This window comes from Haemaphysalis longicornis, unplaced genomic scaffold (genome assembly GCF_048455015.1).
Source record: "Haemaphysalis longicornis isolate Haplotype H1 unplaced genomic scaffold, Haemaphysalis longicornis Haplotype H1 scaffold_7, whole genome shotgun sequence".
Lineage (NCBI taxonomy): Eukaryota > Metazoa > Arthropoda > Arachnida > Ixodida > Ixodidae > Haemaphysalis > Haemaphysalis longicornis.
The window spans coordinates 5191813-5211359 of NW_027526422.1; the positions used below are offsets into that span (position 1 = coordinate 5191813).

General features: G+C 49.8%; 1 protein-coding gene across 10 annotated transcripts in view; it reads left to right on the plus strand.

The window, feature by feature from the left end:
• Window positions 1-19547, plus strand: part of LOC144144358 (pleckstrin homology domain-containing family G member 5-like) — a 609370-nt gene that overhangs the window by 352806 nt on the left and 237017 nt on the right. The window contains exon 1 of one of the 10 annotated variants that reach the window (XM_077675780.1): window positions 1933-2775. The exons of the other annotated variants lie outside the window; for them this stretch is intronic. Within the exon in view, the coding sequence (XP_077531906.1) occupies window positions 2656-2775 (120 nt within the window). The 5' untranslated portion in view covers window positions 1933-2655. Of the gene's footprint in view, window positions 1-1932; window positions 2776-19547 lie in introns of those variants that run through there. 10 annotated transcript variants of the gene reach the window in all.

Genomic DNA, 19547 nt, shown 5'->3' on the forward strand with positions numbered 1-19547 from the left:
TAGTTCGGCAGCGCTGACAAAATAACAAGGTATGATAGAAAATTCAGTAGTTGGAGAACAATTGGTCTCGGATTCTCGCCTCTAAGGGTTAGCACGTAATAAAATTGGTGGATGTTAAAACACTTAACATCCAATTTAGTTGATCTGAGGTTCAGAGCTAGAGAAAATAGTTGGTAGACTTTTTCATCTAGCTGTTCTAGCACTCCATGAATTACTAGGTTATTCCACCGTGATCGATTTTCTCAGTTATCATGCTTGTACTCAAGTGCGTGAAGAACTCGCGGAACAGCTTGCATGCTCAAGTTATCTACTTCGATATAATTCCCGCACAAGTTGCGTAAGTTCGTCACCAGAGCCAGTGACGGTAACTTTGTCATTGTCAGTGAAAATAAATAATACACTGGATTCAAATTTCGTTCGTGGTTCTCAAAAGATGCAAATTTTGTGGTTGGGGTTGCAGGATACATTTCTTGGCTTGCCTAGCCAGCTAGTTGTTCAGGCTTAGAACTGTGACCGGTATTGGTCTCCACGTCATCGAGCAAATCAGCAACATTCTTAAGGAATGTGTCACACAAGAGACAGGTCATCTGCCACCACCGCCACGTAACCCATCTCCCTCGCCTCTCTTCAACACCGTTTTTAACTGCTTTCTTTCCTTTGCTTTCGTAAAACCCAGTAAAATGTATATTTTGAATTAGAAAATGCTAGTACTGCAGGCTGCCCATATTTTGCCTGAAATAGGCCTGAGGTTTCCTTTGCGCAGAGCAATGCGGGCGTGTGTTAGCCATTATCAGCTGTATTATAGTTTGGAATGGTCTTGCCCGTGTGTACTTCGTTCGTGGAGACCAATGCCGGTCCCACTTCTAAGCCAGAACAACTAGCTGGCTGTACAGACGTTTACAAGCCAAGAAATGTTATCCTGGAACCCCAACTACAAAGTTTGCATCTTTTTAAGAACCACGAACGAAACTTGAATCCAGTGTATTATTTATTTTCACTGACAATGACAAACTTACTCTCACTGGCAGTGACGAACTTACGCAAAATGTTCGGAAATTAGATCGAAGTAGATAACTTGAGAAAGTTGTTCAACGGGTTGTCCACACACTTGAGTACAAATCGATCACGGTGGAATAACCTCGATATCCATGGATTGCTAGAACCGCGAGATGAAAAACTCGACCAACTATTTTCTCCAGCTCTGAACCTTATATCAACTAAGCACGTGTATTTTGGATTGGAAAACGCTAGTACGCAGGCTGCTGATATTTTGCCGGAAATATGCCTGAGGTTTCCTTTGCGCTGAAGAATGCGGCCGTGTGTAAGCCATAGCAGCGGTATTATAGTTTGGAACGGTCTTGCCTACGTAAACTTCGGGTTCGAGAATTATTTCATTTGTTTCTTGGTCGGGCTGTTGAATCGAGTGACGGGCGGATGGACGGATGGACGTGCAGACTGAGATGTAATGAGGCTTGTTAAATGAAAGTAAATAAAATGTCCTCAGCCGGTACCACCAGACAGGCAGACAGACAGACAGACGAATACTATCGCGTTTAGGTATTCTAAGGAAGACTATCGCCTTCAATAATTGCCGTTTCGAGTAATGCCAGCGGTCAGATACGAACAGGTCGCTTCATGAGTGGCGGAGCCGTGCAACACGTGCAACAGTACAAAAGGCAAAACTGAGACGCGAAAACCGTGCTTCGTGCGGCACCAGCAAAGAGAACGCAAACACCGTTTGTGGCCCCAAGAACACTTGAGATGGTAACAAAAATACGGTTTGTCAAATTAAAAAGACAGCGAAATTCGAGCACGAAAAAGGGGCCCGGGGCCAGGCTCCGTGAACGAGCGCCCCCTGTCCGCGCGCTATCGAAACTGCCTGCGGCGCTCGGCGGCAGCGCGGCATTGGCGGGCGTCGTTTTCTCATTGGGAGCCCGCCGAGTAGCTGGGTCCGGTTGCGTTGCCCCACTGTGGCAACTTCGCGCGGCGCGCGCCCCGGGTCCAATGTGGCCCACGCTCAAAGTTGTCGTCCCCTTTGTCGTCGGCGCCGCCGGCGTCGTGGTCTGACGCTGGCAAAGGCAGCTGCCGTTTACCAGCCGGAGCGCGCTCAGTCGCCGGTCGCGCCGTCGCTGTCGTCTGCCAAGACGACGCCGCCGCCGCCGCGTCGTCTGCTCCCGTTGACCGCTGTCTGCTCCCGCTCGTCTGCCAAGCTTCGCGTCATTGAGCTGAAGACGACTACGTCGCTGCTCAGGCGCTCCTACGGAAGGTTACTACGACGCCCCTATTTGTCATCTCCGTCGAAACTGTCCCCGCGGTTCCGTCTCCGGTGGTGACATCTGGTTACGCAAGAAGTTTCGCCGAACAAGTTTTGTTTTGTCTGTAGTGCGCCGTTTTGTGAGGAACAACTTTTTGTGGGGTGGCATTTCTTCTCGCGCGTTCACGGTGAAGTGCGATAAGTCGCTAGTGCTATGGTGTGAAAAAGTTAAAGCAAGACGACAAACAAACAACAGCAGGAAGCAGAGATAGCGGCGTGAAAACACGGAGTCGGTGGGTGCGGTGCGTGGACCGGAGTTGAGGCCGATATGAACCATCCACCGTGCCACCCGCTAAGACCCGAGGGCCCGGGACGGGGTCTGGGATTGCGAGTTGCCAGTGATGCATTTTCTTCGGACTACTGAGAAGGCCGTTTTGGCCGGCGTCAGAATGCTGAAGCGGGTCCACTCGCACATGAAGGCGCGCAAGCCGGCCTTCCTCGAAGTGGGAGGCCTGTCGCAGGTGAGCGCCGCATTTTCCGACTATCTTCTCTTTTTTTTTATTATTGTGCCACCATCCTTATGGTATGTCACTAAGATAAAAAGGTACCATGTTATACAGCGGAGGTCGTATGCGCTTGCTTCGTGCGTAAAGAGCGTGATAACTCGGCTTCACTCAGCAATTTTCAGGATTAAGGTGGCCAGAAATAGCGGGTTTCCTTCGTATTTTTGTTTGCCCAACGCAGCCTTAAACAGGTACGAACTGCAACTTTGGGAGAGATACGCTTGCACATTTATCTTTCTGAGGCCTGTTTTAAATATTAAATGAATGATAATGTACTTACAGACATGTCAGGCTGCTTGTGGCGGGAAGTTGGCCCGTAAGACTATCAAGCCAAATTTGTGGTGCCACCCTAAGCATTTCCTGTCAGCGACTTTCTACAAGCGAAGTCAACGCGATGTTGACACACTACAGAACAGAGATCCCAGCCCCTCATCTGGTTAGCTTTCACGGGAGGCCACTACCGTCGGAGCATGCAGAACGCCTGGCTGCAAGAAACGCTTATGCGGGTATTTTCAGCATTTTTCCGGGTTCTGCTTTGACTAGATGCTTCTGATAAATCCTTGGTAACGCGTCTTGGGGACACCAAGGATGTACATTAGTCAAGAAAAGTGCAGAGAGAGAGAGAGAGAGAAAAAGTAAAGGAAAGGCAGGAATGTTAACCAGGCTACGGCCTAGTATGCTATACTGCACGGGGGAAAAAGGAACAATGAGGAAAAAGAGGAAAATAGAAAAAGAAGGGGAAAGGGACAGACATAGCGCGGTGGGGTGAGCCTAGCGGTAGGACACTATAGACAAACAAGTTCACTGAGTGCAGCGTAAACATTGGGCCAAGTATGTGCCCATGCCCCGTTTTTTTACATTTCGGTGGAACTGGACGAGATGTTCAGGATCTAGCTTTCTGGAGGTTTTTTTTTTTTTTTTTTTTTTTGTCGTGAGTATCTCCAGCGTACTTCATCTCCAGATATATCAGATATGCTCCCTACCACTTCTAGCTGTTAATTCCAATGAAACTGCAATCGCAACGGCGTTTGGGCAAGTACATTGGATGGAGATGTGATGACGTAGAGGAGGGGCTTGACGGTGGAAAACAAGTAATGAGCGATGGCAAGGCAACTCAAAGAACTGATGAAACGCAGTAACAGTGGTAAGGACGTCATCTATTTTACTGCTATCACAGTAACTGTACTTAATCTGCACATTTGTTTCCGGTCTCTGCTCGAATTCTGTGTTCAACACCAATGTTTCCCGCTCTTTTAAAAAAAAAAAACACTCGATAGTTTGGGATATACAGCCTTTCGTGAGCAACGGGGAACTGCACTAAGGAAAATCCTGTCAGAGATGGTTCGGGTCTGTTGATTGATTAATCGACTGAACTCAGGGTTAATTAATGTTTCAGTGGATTAAGTGGGAGCACAAAATATGATCGCAGATCAAGGGAGTCATTCATGTGCGACCGCACGCACATTCCTCCAGTATCAGCTCCTGACAGACGTTGAGCCTCTAGATATTAAAAGTCAGCGTGATTTCGCCCTGCGTTCCGGTGGATGGCACGTCACTGCAGTCCCTAACGAGTAGAGGGATGACAGGCTGTTTTTAAAAAAAGCAAATGTACTTCTTCTCCACTAATCGGCGGTTGCCTCTAGTGCTGAGAGAACAGCGCACAAGTTCTTTCGCTACGGACCGCGTGCAGTGTCTTTTGTGAGGGCAGTGATCCCCGTCACATTTCCGCTCCTTTTGGCAGCGAGGATTCAGTTTGAAACAGCCATGAAAAAAAACCGTGCCGCATCTGGAAAACCACGTAATCACACACTACAATCCCCCCCCCCCCCCTCCCAACTCTGTCCATGCAGCCTCTGGCCTTTCTCTTTTTTTGAAAATATTTACCAGCAGTGCGGATGACGCTATCGATACGGATGCCTCGACGTACGTGCTTTCGTAGACGGGAGGGAGCATTTCTGGATCAGAGCTAGGTCGTACATCGCGTGCTATGATAGTAAACTACGTTGGGAAGAGTGAAGGACTGCTTCCATGATTTACATGGGGGGAGGGGCAGTCGATGGGGGGGGGGGGGGGGGGGGGGGGGGGGGGTTAAAGATTGTGACCAAATCTTGGAGGGAAGTTTCGCTCCCTGCCGGGCCCGGCCCGCAGGGTTAGCACGTTTTTGCAATCTCTGTTGCACACACGAAATCAGTGCCTGCCTGGCGTCGGTCCTTCGTGTCCGGCCCGCAGACCGCTCGTCTTCACTCACCCCTGTAGATGACATCTGAGACAGAATTCTGAGTTTGTGCGCAAGTGTCCATTTCGCGTGGAGTCCAGACGTGACGTAGCTGCCCTTGCGAGACGTCTTACCAATGACGTGCACCGACGCCCCGCCTTGCGTGTGCTGCGTCACACCTGATCGTCTGCTTTCAGCCAATCAGTGCTCTTTCGAAATGGACACTTTGAAACGTACATAAAATGATCAAAACCACTAACTGCGCCCCTGTACTGATTAGCTTTGGTGGCCAGTCAGTTTAAACTGGTACTTTGGTTGCTATCTTTGAGGGGCACTGAATCGAGCACATTCACAGAGCAGGTGCTGCAGGGTTTCTCGCACATCACAGTGTGGGCAGAGTGGCGACGTAACTTGTTTTATCTTGAAGAGGAAGTTTCGCGTGTATGCGACATTCCACCGCATGCGATGTAGAATTGCTTGTACCCGCTTGGGGAGTCCTGGTGGCATTTTAAATTTGCAGTTGGGATCTATGAAATATAACGGCGCGTAATGACGTGATACGTCATCCAAGGCTGCACGCTGCATGTTCCATGCCACGCTGGATGCAAGTATAGATGCATCTTTCCTGGAGAATGGTATAGCTATTGCCGATCCATTATGCTTATGCGCAACGGATGCAGCAATGTCCGCCTTCACATTGCCAGTTATCCCACAATGGGCTGGAATCCACTGAAGTGCAATGTGATGGTGCGCTTGGAGAGCTTGGAGATTTAAAGCGTGTATGTCACACACAAGCTGGTCTTTTGGAAAAGATGCTAGACATTGAAGGGCAGCCCTTGAGTCTGTGAAGATGGCCCACACTCGAGCGGGTTGCTTGACGATATGAGCGAAAGCCACCCTCAGAGCTGCAAGTTCGGTAGCCATAGTTGACGTTCTGTGGCTGAGCATGACACTGATGGTAGTACGGGATGACGGTATCCACACCCCGATAGTGGATGATGTTGACGACACCGACCCATCAGTGTACACATGAGTGTGGTCTCTGTATATCCGCGACATGTAGTCCAGGGCGAGGAACTTTAGTGCGGGAGCCGGAATATACTCCTTCCTCGTGATACCGGGCACAGTAGTCGTGACTGGTATGGGCGGGAACATCCAGGGCGGGTGCTCAGGAGGAGAAGGCTCTTGATACACCTTCGGCAGAAATTCACGCACTTCTTTGGCCCAGCTTGTCGCTAGAGGATGGCCCCGCTGTCTTGCCACAATCCGCAGACAGTACAGTGCTCAAAGAGTATCCCTCGCAGTGACTTTGGGACTGCCGCTTTCCGTGGACATGCAGCTAAAGGACGTTTTAGGACCATGGGCTTGTCCCAAACGTGCTTTAAGGGCTACCAAAGCTCTGATAGAGTACCTGCAACACACAGGTCTAGACCAGTCGCTGTAAATAACTCGCCGTATCTGTACGCATCAACTTCTTGAACATCATCGCCATCATCTTCATCCCGTCATCAACTGGCGTAGCAAGTTAGGCATTTTAGCCCAGCTAACATCGCCAGACTTCATTAAAGATCGCTCTCTCTCTCTCTTTGAGGGGCGCAAAACGGGAGAGTGTAATTGAGCAATTTGAGTTGTCACAAAGCGTCGTTTAGACGTCTGCTCGGCTTCTTCAATGCAGCGCGGGAAGCCTGTGTGCGCTGAGCAAGAGCGCAGAAGCTTGATCGGCGCTGAGCGGTCGTCTTTCGTTTCTGAGCCTGTGGTTACGGCGCTTGTCTAACACTGCAAACGCGTTCGGTAACAGAGAATACGTACTTTGTGAAAGTGCGCCAGCCAGTACGAGAAACGACGCCACCGGCACAGTCGTGCGCGCGCTGAGTTTGCGAAGTAAAAAACGTCGTCGTGAGAACCGAAGAAAAGCCGGACGGGTTTTGTCATCCCCCCCCCCCCCCCCGTTCGTGTCACGTCGGCCCTCCTCCGCGTTACGTGCTCTGGCATATAAGCTCAATTACGAAGCTATCGTTAACCATTCCCATTCGAGGGCGACAGCTGCAGGGCGAACCTCTAGCGCCGAGGGGCTGCACGCGCACTCCCTGTCGCCGAACGGGCTGACGGGCCGTAGATAAAGGAGGCGCCGCGCATCTCAATATGATTTGCAGCCGTTCCCGCCGACGTGCCACGGGGCGCTTTTGTCGACACCAGGCATTCTTTTTGTCCTGCTTGTTCGATTGCTGTTTGGCTTATTACCTCCCTTTCTTCCCGCCGCGTTTACCTTTTCAATGACTCACGTGGCTGAATGAGATGTCGAGGCGGTACTGAGAGGATGGCGGCTGCGCGGACTCAGCAGCGCCCGAGGCTGCCAGTTTCACGTGCCCAGTATTCGTCTGAGCCCCAGTCGTCACTTGCGGCATGCGGCTCCTGGGCGACTTCAGCTCGTACTCCTCCACTGATGGGCATGCGTAGTTCTGAAGCTAATAGAATCTTCTGGGTCAGGAGCTGCGCTGCACCAAACGAAAACAGGGGCTGCGTAAGATTCGACGGCCCCCAGACGTGGATGAACGATCGTTCATCCACGTATGGGGGCCGAAAATAAGTTTATCATTATGGAAAAACGCTTCTTTGCTTCGTTGCTTGTCTTGGGTGTTAGTGCGTTGCCCCGACAGTAAAACCCAAGTTTTGACATTATTTATTTGCTCTGCTTTGAAGAACAAAATGATCTAATCAGCTTTAATGCGCAAAATCACGTCGACTGGCAGACCTGACGGGAGATCCTAAAGCGCGCAGACACTTTGAATACATGGCACACGAAGCACAATTGTATTTCAGTGAACACACAGTAGTTTAAGTTTCGTTATAAGAACCCCTCATGCGGGAAAAAGCTTGCAATAGCATTTTAGTGGACAGAACGAATGTTACCTGTTCGATCAGAAACCGTTGAACGACAATTTTTTTCCATCTCCGTGTTTAGCATTGAAAGCTGGAAACATTGGTCTTTAAGCTTACTGTTTTTTAAACAATGGAAATAAAGCCTGATAAGCGAATATACGATGGCGTAGCAGCTGGTCATGAGCTGTGTATTCATCTTAGAAAACGTTGAATGTTTCCGGATCAGGGTGTGCGGTCATGGCCGCTTGATGGAAGCCGAGCGGCCGGAGTCCGGTCGTGAGGCCCAGCACACTCATATGTGCGTCTGTCCGCTTGAAATAACAAAAAGAAAACGTGGTATTCTTCTTGCATGCTATGCGCGTTCGTTTCGCGCATGCTGTATAGTTGCTTACTGGAATGTCAGTGATGCAAAAAGTGTTATTTTCTGACAGAAAAAAAAAGTCAACGGAAATTCCTGCTTCAGCGGCCCCGCTCAAACGGCACTCGTTACAAGGCAATGTGCATAAAAATATTACAAAATTACCGAAACCTGAGCACGAATTCAAAAGAAAAGTATATCGACACGAGTGAGTAACTATTTTGTGAGAACCTGTGCTATGCAAAATTTCGCTTAAAGGCCGTGTAATGAAAATGTCTTCTCAACTATGGCCATTGTAACGGGGTCGGCATTTAAGAAATCTGGGATTAGGTCCGATATTTTCCCTGTGGCAGGATTTGTGCGTTCCCTTTTCTCTTTGTAGCAAGTGTTTATGCACCTCCCAAAGGTGTTTCTGGGTGAAAGGACAGCTGGATAAGTCCAAGTTTGATTGTACGCTACTAAAGAAATGTTTTTATGCATTGCATGTCGATGAATCAGTATTTCGAGCTTTTTAAATACGAGGAGCACCGTGTCTCTGAAACTGCCTGCCAACGCCCCGCGCAAGAACAGCAGCACAGAAACTATAGATCGATTATGCGTTTAACGCGCCGAGGACCTACTACCTGGACTATGAGGCTCGCCGCAGTGGAGGGCTCCGGATTAATTTTGGCCACCTGGGGGGATATTTAACGTGCGCCGAAATCTCGAACACACGGGCCTTTTCGCGGCACAAAGGGGAGCCTGGTTGAGCGCTTTTGGCAGTAGTCACTTCCTGCCAGATGCTTGCGACGACGAAAAAGCATCACGGTTATATGCAATATACAACACAACTCAAGGTGCCAGTATAGTTGGCTTAAGCACTGTTGAAATAAGCCCTACTTTTGACAGACGTTTCAGAGCGCTATGTTTTGCCAGTATGCGCCGCTGCAGTAGCCGTGGTAGTAGCCAAATGCCTCTTTGAGTCGCGGCTACTGAAAGTGTGGATTCAGACGACACGCTATTGCCCTTGTCTCTCTCTTTCTCTGCGCATGCGCGTGCGTACGTTTGTTGCTAACGCGCTCTTGGAAGGGCCTCTGAAGTACGCGGCTATAGCTGACCTCCAAACGGTTTAAAACAAATGACGTTCCCTCTGTAGCCGCGTGAAATTGCCGCGCCATATATCCATTGTACGAATTTTTGCGCTTGAAATTCGTACAATGGATTACCAACTAGCTCGAACCCACACGTTGTTAAGCCCCTTTTTCCGCTCATTTATGGTCGAAACCGTTGTTACGGATTTGCGTGCGATAAACGATGACAACGTCACTGTACTGCGTGCTTCATAGTATTCCGTGGCAGCAAGGCAAATAAGACGAAGCATGGAAGATGTGAGCGATATATTTACATGATGGTGCCGCGGAGCGATGCGATCTATGTATTTACAAGCGGCCATGATCGCTCTAGCCACGAGTCCGCGCCATCCACTGTTTCGTCGCCTGTGATGGGTCCCATGGAGCTAGGTGCTCAGCGCCCGCTCGCGCTTCCCGTAGCAATAGCAAAGTGCCGTAAATTAAGGCACGAAGTCAATAACATTACACGCGCTGTAAAAGTCAAGAAGGATATACACCAGAGGGAATTTAGGAGAGAGAGAGAGAGAGAGAGAGAGAGAGAGAGAGAGAGAGAGAGAGAGAGAGAGAGAGAGAGAGAGAGAGAGAGAGAGAGAGAGAGAGAGAGAGAGAGAGAGAGAGAGAGAGAGAGAGAGAGAAGGCTCTTTATTGGAAAAACAGAGAGGTTTGCCGGCACAGGCGAAAGCTGTGCGTGATTTGAGGCGGTGTGAGACGGACTAGTGAGCTGCTTGTCGGAGCGCATTATGACTGCAAGCCGGCGGGCGACGTCTTTGCCGTTTCCCGACTCGTTGCGTTTCCGGTCGTTCGCACCGACACAGGCTCGTTTCCAAGAGCGGCCCACGCTTGTTGTCTTTCCGACATCCGCCGACAGAAACTGCAACGACGCCAAACAGGGCCGCCGCTGCTGCCGCAGGCACGTCGTCGTCAAGGCGCTGATGACTGCGAGTGAATGGACGTGTTTTCACACTTCTGGCTCAACCCCCTCTGTCACTTTCACCAATTCTAGGGACCCTGCAGCACTTCCGATAAGCCCGTTCGCTCTTTACTTCGTGCCACGAAGCACTGCGAAAGCTGCAGTTATCGCCGGCACACAATTCGGCACCGCCTGATTTGCTCGTCGCAGCAGGCGGGTCTTCCAATTTCGGCTTTGACTCTGTTCTTTTCTTTTGGCTATCAAATTTTCTTTTACTATTAAATGAGTTCATTGCATGAACTGAAAGGAAGTCGGACAACAACTCCGACACTTCTTAAATGACGTCATTCGAGCGCCCAAACAGCACCCCGACCGAGAAAGAGAGAAAAATCTTTTTAACAGGTTTTTAATTTTCCTGCTGGGCGTATAACTGTGTTATTTAGCTGGGGCACCTGTATAATTACTGAAGCACTTGTTAATAACGTTTTGAAAGCATTTAAGATGTTGAAAATAAAGTTGAAAATAGTGTCCGAGGGTCATAAAAGCATCCCCAAGAGTTCCCTAGAAACGTCTGGCTAGGGGCGCACTGAGCCTGGTTGAAGCGACTGACAGATGCGACTAAGCCCTTTGCAATGGAATACATTATACGAACGGTGCCTTCCACTTTCCCGATCATGGCGGGGTGATTGTTAACCGGCATGTTGGCCTCTTCCTGAATATGTAGTCTGGCGGAAACGGCGTAGATGCCCAAGGTTACGCAAGAAAAATGGTTTGACTGCAGTAAGCCGTCTTTGCCTTACGTTTTGATATGATGGCTCCAGTCATTTTAATGCTGTAAAGCAGATGAAACTTCTATCTTAATGATCAGCCAACAAAACCTAAATGTTTTAACGAGTTTAATGCGGCATTGGTGCGAGTTATTATCCAGAATTTACCACAGGAATACTGAGAAAACAAAGACGCAAAAATTGAAACAAAATTATCTCACACATCGAAACAATTTCAGTGTCGTTCCACATTGAAGGTGGATAGCGAGGGAAGCTGTTTGCGTGTATGTCGCGCTCAAACCACGCCGGGAGAGCGTTTTGCGGGATTGTAGCCTGGCCGACGTCTTGCGTTTTCCGCCTCGAGGTATTCGGGGTCCCGACGGGCATCGCGCTTACGTTTGGCGTCCGCGGCCCCATCGTCGTCGCTGGTCTCCTTCCGGCGTGCTCGCGCCCAAGGACGCCCATTTTTTTCTTAGCGAGTAGGCTTCACTGTACAATACGTAATGCGGCGAAACCAGCTTACAAAAACCAAAGGCACACCGATTTTGTTAAAGTCAGCTTCACATCTAACAACAATGCGTTGCTGGAGAGCCAATTTTCTGAGGAGAATAAACGCCATTTTATGCCAAATTGTGAAGCGCCGGAGGTGAACAGGGTGCCGAAGAAACACAGTGTACCGAAGGGAGGAAGAAGCGTGCGGCTTTTCTCTGCCTACGCCCGCAAAAAAAGGGGTGGGGGGAGGAGTCCGCGTACATCTCCGCTGTAAAAAACGCCTATGTTTCGGTTCCTTTAGGCTAGCTAAACGCAGCTTAGCTCAGTTCAGTTCAATCCGTTTCAGTTTCACCAAGTCCATTTCAGTCATATTGTAGCGGAAGTATTATACCAGCTCCAGTTATTCTGCCCAAGCCCTCGCATGACTGTTGAAAATAGCGATAAATGTCTTCGGTGGGTTACGCGGAGAAGCGCACTTCCCGACGACCCCTTCGGGAGTGCTTCGTTGACACGGCGCGGAGTCACCTCGGCGGGCATGCGGCAAGTGCGATGCTCCCGGCGCACGTGCAACCGTATACCCGCGAAGGCAACCTGTCTGTCGAGCAGACGGCGAAACCATGGGCCGCTCCTGCGTGCAAGAGGGAGAAAGATGAACGGGCGGGAGCCCCGAGGCGTGACCACGTGACGTCATTTCTTGGCAGCTCGCGATACTGCGTGCGCGAGAATCCCGGCTGCGAGTAGAAGAGAACGCCAATGCAGCTGCGTTGAATTTCCCTGCCGCCTTCTCTGCTTCTTTTGCTGACCATTTAAGCACTTTCGAGCGATGCCTGCCAACCAGCTTTCGTCTCGTTTGCAGGCATAACATCTCCATACTGATATTCCATTTTACCCCATATTTCGTGCGGTTGTTTGGGGGGGAATGATTGAACGAATAAACTTTGTTTGGCATACGTATGGCTGGTAGCTTCTCAGGGGAATGAGTGGTTCGGCTACCAGCCGTTTAGAGCGTGTTTAGACAGGCAATAATACAAAGCTGATTCCCGCCATTCTTTTCTGCTCACAGCTCGGGGATTTTTTTGCGTTAACTTCTTCCCCGAAACTTTGTCCCAACGTTCTGTCTTAGCCTCTGATCTAATTTTTCGTGTCATTGTCGCAGACATTTTTGTTCACGTCGATGCCGGCTTATTTAAGCTGTTTGGCTTTTGTACTGCAAAATCACAGACTTTGCCCTGAAAAATGGTCCCTATAAAATGGTTTCATGGCTGACCGACTACCTTTTCAAGTGGACCAGTCACAGATGAACACCGGTGCGCTTCCATCTTGCCAAACCAGCCTTTAGGTGCCATCAAGAACTATGCCGGACACTCCCTCTCCTCAGGGGAAGGCCAATGTGTGTGTGTTGCTCCAACGGCACCTCGAGAGACAGCTACATTGATAGGGAAACTTGAACACTACTTATTCAGATTGCTACAACTAATTAGTTACGTCTATCCCAATCCTCTTTTCCATCCCCCTACCCAAAAGGCTTTCTAGTCTCCTCTCTGCAATAAAGTCATTCATTCATTACGTTCCATCAAAGTGAAAAACTCCAGATCCAACTTGATGCCTTAAAATTGGTTGTTTTAAGCTCTTTGGCGCTATAATTGCAACTTGTCTTTTTACTTTAAACCCTGGGAAAAAGTGGAGCGTTACACATTCTTTTTTCCGTGACGGAAAGCATGGAAACTAGTTGCATTATTAAAACCAAACAGCTCGCGACAACCAAGATTAAAACCTCCTGTTGGGCCTTGAACTGCATCGATATGCATGACAACGTTTACTGTAGTGGTGTTTGAGTAGTGATTAACGATGCTGCACTCTAGCGGTGCTGCGAACAGAGCGCGCGATGGGAGCAGCATACGGCACTGTACAGGGACACGGCCGCATCGACCGTCGCAGCCAGCTTGTCATACGGGGTGTAGAATCAGGCTTGCCGCTAGGCCAGCTGTGAAGGTACATATGCAGAGCAGACGAAAGGCGTTCGCTACGCGGACGGACTACTAGGCCACTTCGATGTGTCCCCGGCACTGCAGGTACGAACGAACAAATCCACCGCTATTATTGAACGAGAAAAGAGAACAGGGAAGAGACAGATATTGACAGCGGTGTGGAATCGCAAACGACTTGACGAGCAGGTGTTCAGGTGGCGTCGCTTGGAAAACAACGCTTGCTTTTTTTTTTTTTTTGCTCTCTTTATCCCCGTCGTTGTTTTTGTCAAACCAACAAGCACGACGGCTCGATCGGAGGGAGGAATTCGGGGAATCATTGAGGAGGCCTTGTTGCAGCAAATGTGGGACGGGTTAGGACCGTTGGCTAAGCATTCAGATGTACGTACGTACGTACGTACATGCGTACGTACGTATGTATGTATGTATGTATGTATGTGTGTATGTGTGTATGTATGTATGTATGTATGTGTATGTGTATGTGTATGTATGTATGTATGTATGTATGTATGTATGTATGTATGTATGTATGTATGTATGTTTACATACATAAACACATTAAGCCCTCGCTATAACGAAGTTCTCGGAAGAGAAAATAGATTTTGTTACAAGCGGTACTTCGTTAAAAGTGGGTATAAATGCTGTCTCTGCATGGAGAAACGCTTTGAATACAATAATTTCGTTACAACGATAGATCACTCCCGTATAAGGCCGTTCCCTCTCGGTCACTTATTTCCTGACGGGGCGAATTCGAGCAGCCATAACGTGTTCGCTGACACGGGAAGCGAGCCTAGTGACGTATAGGTGGTGTTGAGCTGCGCTTCGAACGAGAAGTGCGCGCCAACGACAGCGTGCTGACGTCCCACCACGCGTAGCCGCACGCAAGCCGAGGAGCTAAGCGCGGCGTCGTCGCCAGATCACCCGGGCCGGCCCTGTCCCACGTGCGTGCGTCGTTCGCGACGCCGTGGGTGGCCCTGGGTGAGCGACGTGGACCAAGTGTCGAGTCAGTGGCCCGGAGGCAACCGTCAGCTCTTGAACCCGAGCCAGAACCCCGGGCGAATCAATGCCGCCTGCTGCAGACAAATGGGGGACGTCCGTGAGGCCGGGCCGGCTTCGCGGAAGGGGTGCCTCCCCGCAGCCCTTGGTAATTGGAAGGCTGCGTTGGGCCAAAAAAGGGCCACGATCCGGGGTAGCGCACTGGAAATCCGGCCATTAGTGGATACTGCGGGGTGAATGGCGCCACGTGGAGCTGCGCCCCCGCTGGAGGCAGCGGGACGAGTTAACAAGCGACGTTTCAAACGGGAGCCTTGTTCCGTACCTTGTGGACAACAAAAAAGCAAGCGGTCGGTAGTGCTTGAAAACGGCAGAAACGGAAAAGTGCGCTGAGAACAGAGATGTGGCGGCATCGATACGGGGAAAACACGCTATATAAGAAAGGAGTCATCCCCTCGGGGCGGGACGCCCAGTAGATAAATGGTTTCAATCACGCAGACAGTAGCAGCAGCAGCCGGTGTAAGGGGTGGCTAATTTGTTCTCGTTTGAGACCAGGTTAGTCTGTGTTACATTATGACTGACAGTAGATTATTGATGCGACCCTCTTGAGAGCGTTCTGGATACGGTAACGCCCAGAGAATGACGCTGTTCTCCGCTAAAGGAAGCATCGCCTGCAAACTGCCACTGCGTGCACGTGTCAAGCATGGTGTTCTTGTTTACATCACCGTCAGTGGCGCCGCAAGCATGCGAACGCACCATTTGCAACCTCTTCTCAGCGGAGCCAAGGTGCACGACACACTTTTTGCGTCACGACGTCGGTATTCACACTCCAAGCTCACTGACACCGGAATGTACTAATATGCATGCCGCGCGAGTGATACCGTCTTATTCCGGGCCAGGTCTTCCTTCAGGCCCCGCTGACGAGCAGAATCATAGCGTAAACTGACAAGCTGCGTTTCTGTGTCTCAGTATAAATTTCAAGATAAGTTCGAATCACACGAACGCATACGGTTGGCGCTCTATTTATTCGTTCGCCACCACGCTTGGGACATCTGCACACGTGCTTGCTAGCTCGATCGCTTGAAGCACTGAATAGTTTGTGTTACCCGAAGCAAGAAAGTGGCCAGAACAAGGGGTATACGTGAGGAGCGGCCATACCTAGACAAGAAAAAAAAAAGGAGTAGCTTATCAGGCCCCAGGATCGGAGATGAATGGTGGGGTTATTTTAATGCGCGCAAATCTATCACCCGGCTCAGCTTTGGCTCCGCCGAGATTCTCCACGTTAAAGGAACACTGACACGAAAATTTTATGTTACACTTTTATTGCTTTCATCGATGCTTAATGGTCTGGCGAACCTGAAACAGCACTTCAAATACTTCAGCGCGCGATAGTTAATTACATTGAACGGCCTGAAAATCGTTTGTTTCAAATTCCCGCGCTTTCATCCCGAACGGCGCATATGACAGCCTCCAGGTTTGACCTCACCGCTTTGTGCGGACGTCACCGGCGCCCGCTTGAGAGGGTGTTGCGCCCTCTCGCCGCTCGTGGGGCCGCGCGCGTGAAGTGACGTCACGAGTTTTTGACGAGCGGTGTCGCGTCACTTCTTTTTCCTCTCCTGGAGTGATGTCACGCTGATGTCCATTTGCTGACTGCCGCTCCGCGCGCTGCTCCGTCGGCGCGATAAATGCGATCCAATTGAACTCTGTTCTTCGCGTCGCAGGCCGCTCATATTTCAGCCAGGGTATTCTGTTGAGTGAAGGAAGCGAACTGTGTAATAATATCGGACACCTTGTCCCAGGGAGAAATTGTTCCGTAACTCCTCTCTCCGCAGTGATTTCGGGCTCGCTGCATTTTAACGTCTCATGAATCGTAGACCTATAGGTACCAGAATGTACCAGAAAAGCTATTAGTGCTCTTAAAATGCCGAGGACTCGAATGATGCCCCGCGCCGGCCTAATCATTATTCACGAGAAAAGTGACGTCGAAGAGTTCGAGAGTTGCAGGACTGTCCGCCCACTGCATATCGTATGCAAGCTTTCATTAAGTGCGAAGGCATTACACGAGTTATTAAATCCATCGTCCGGCACCGGTGTTGACATAGGCGTCTGGGACGGAGAAACGGCTCCCTGGGGGGAGTTTCAAAGCGCCAGGAGTTGTACAGTGGGAGCTCAAACTCGGAAGACGGGACAGGGGCCGCCTCACAATCGCTGTATCACCACTGTAACAGAATAGCGTGTGCGTGCTTGCGTGTTTGTTCGTTATTTCGTAATAGCTTGCTCCGTTCCCTGTGTTTTCTTTTGTGCTCCTCACACGGAGGTTGGTCGACTCAGTTCAATTTTACCTCGTTCCACTACTCACCCGTTATCTAGTAGAACATTTCGTTACTAACGGACTTCTTCGAATGCCGCCACGATGGCTAGGGTCGGGTGCATGCGCTTTTGGCATTTTTAGCTCAAAATAACTTTTGAACGCGCATTTTGTTATTTCGTATCGAAAAAATCAGCAGACAGTATAAAAACACTGCAAATATCACTTTAGTACTGATGCTTCGCCTCAAATATGCCTGGTGTTTTCTTTCTGCTCAACAATGATAACAATTTTACTTCCAGATTGAGTGGTTTAGAAAAGTCTTGGCTTTATAAACTTATCCTTCAGGAATTCTTTTAACCTTTGGCCTGAAGGCTGAGTCGGGAGAAAAACCGACAGACCAAAATTTCCGATAGTAGCCCAAAAAAGATATATCGCCTTTAAAAGTTTGAACGGCCCGACAACTTTTCGTAACAAGGGTTCGCTTATTCGTCGTATGATTCGGACAACGTACGCAGGGCCGCGAGAAGCCGCACTGCTGCGCCAATGCTCCTCGCGTCGAGCAGAGCTGGCCGCGCTGTAACGCACGCCTTGAAATGCACGCAAGCCAAGTCCGAGAACTTCGTGCACTTTGTCACAGAAATGGCCGCGACCGACAGGAGCGCACTAATAGCACGCGTTTTGATGTGAAGTACGCTCACTGAAATACATGCCCGGCTTTCTACATGTTGTTGCAGTAGCGACATGCCTTCGGGGCCATTAATGATCCACTTAGCGACAAAGTGTAACGAATAACGCACCGTTTACTAAACTCTGCGACGCTGTATCACTTTGAGTAGCCTGCAGGAGAATGCGAACAGATGCAAGCATTCGCCGATGGCTAAGAGCCATCGGTGAAAAGCGCTGTTGCACTCAACTGAAGAAATCTTTGGATCGCACAACACAAGTGAAGAATTAATAAGCGACGGTGATCGAACTTCGCATAGTATCTCTGAGCTATGCATGCAACGCAGGAACGCTTCCTCATAGTCTTTACAGACTCTAGCTCGTCATGCGAACAACTTCTCAGCGTCTTACATTTATTGCGTTATCTACTGGCTCCGCACGTCCGTATCCGCCGTGCTTCTTTCGCTGTCGTAAATCGTTACAGCCGCATTGTACGGCGCTACACAAATATGGCTCTAGCCTTCAAACATCGTTTCTGCCGGCAACTGCACAGGGCACTGTGTGCTTATCTCGAATGTGGCTTGCGCAACACGACGTCCGTACGTGGACTGTTTCGACTATATTGCGTGCTACTGGGCGCCGCTTCCCCGTGCCTTTGTGTTGCGGGCACGAACGAAAGTTCTTCTTCTTACTTATGTATTCGTGGCGCTCCCACCTAAGGCCTTTTAGCTTGCTGCTTGTGTGAAAGTAATTTGTTCAGTCATTATTTATTCTTCTGCACAGTTGAAGCGGTGAAAGTCCCACAAACTACTCAGGCGCCCGTGAACAACGACTACGGGCTGGGATTTGTAATGTCGCGAATTTCGCTCTGCCAGTAGGACGCGTTTACGCGTAAAGCAAGCTTGTCCAGGCCTTCTTGGGCCCCGTGATGGAGGTATCCTAATATGGATGGTAGGGTTTCGTGAAGCACCTTCTGATCGTGGACGACATATCAGCAAAGGAGACCCTCTTGTCTAATCCAAAACCTGTTCCTATGACCGTCACAGCATTCTAGCACACTCCCCGAAACATGCACATTTGTTGCAATCGTGCGTCCCTTGATACCACATGTCTGATGAGGCCCGACTACTTGTGTTACTACTGTTTGCATTCTTTTTGAGAGTACCTTCATAGAGATTTTATAATCACGTTCGTGAGGCTTATAGGGTGGTAATACCCCACCGATGTCAACTTTTCCGGATCGTTCGTTTTCGGGATTAAGACATATTAGCTGTGGTGAATGATCGCGGCCCGCGCTTTACTGAATCCGACTCGCCAATCACGGCATGCAAAATTGGAGCTACGACGCGCTTAAAGGCCTTGTAAAATCCCGCCCCCAAACCGTAAGGTCCAGGTGATTTTCCAGCGGGGTTTGCGTCGATGACGTCGTTTATCTCCTCCAAACTGATGGCCGGACGTTAAACTTCGTCGTCTAACTTGGGCATGCGCATTAGAAAATCATTCATGAACGCTGCTTCGGTACGCCTTTTCTTTCCCAACAGTTCACTATGGCGCTCAACAAATGCTTCTTCAACTCTTTCTTTGTCCTTTGTTATTTGGTTCTTATACTGTATGCGTTTAATCTCATTTTTAGATGCGAAGCAGCTTATGGTCGCGCCTGTTCCTTCCGCCGTTGTGCGGCGTCCACACCCCCACTGTGCATGCGGATCCTCCTTCCCCTCCTCTCCTTGTCTCCTCTCTTTCCTCTCCGGCATTCCTTCTCTTCTCTCCGAAGCTCCTCTCCTCTCCGGGATTGCGCAACGAATGGCAACACCTGCGGCTCCGCGCGCGATAATGCGAAGCAGCTTAGGGTTAGAGGCGCGACGGTAGCCACTGCATACTCCGCTGGGGGCGCCACTGTAGCTCCGCGGTATAAATGACGCGCGCGCGCGCTCCGCTCCCCTCGTTCTGCTCCCGCAACGCCGCCGGTAACGCCACCTAACTGAAAACTAATGGGAACTTGAGTCGACCCCATGGCTGCTGCGCATACTACTCAGGGTTCCCCTAG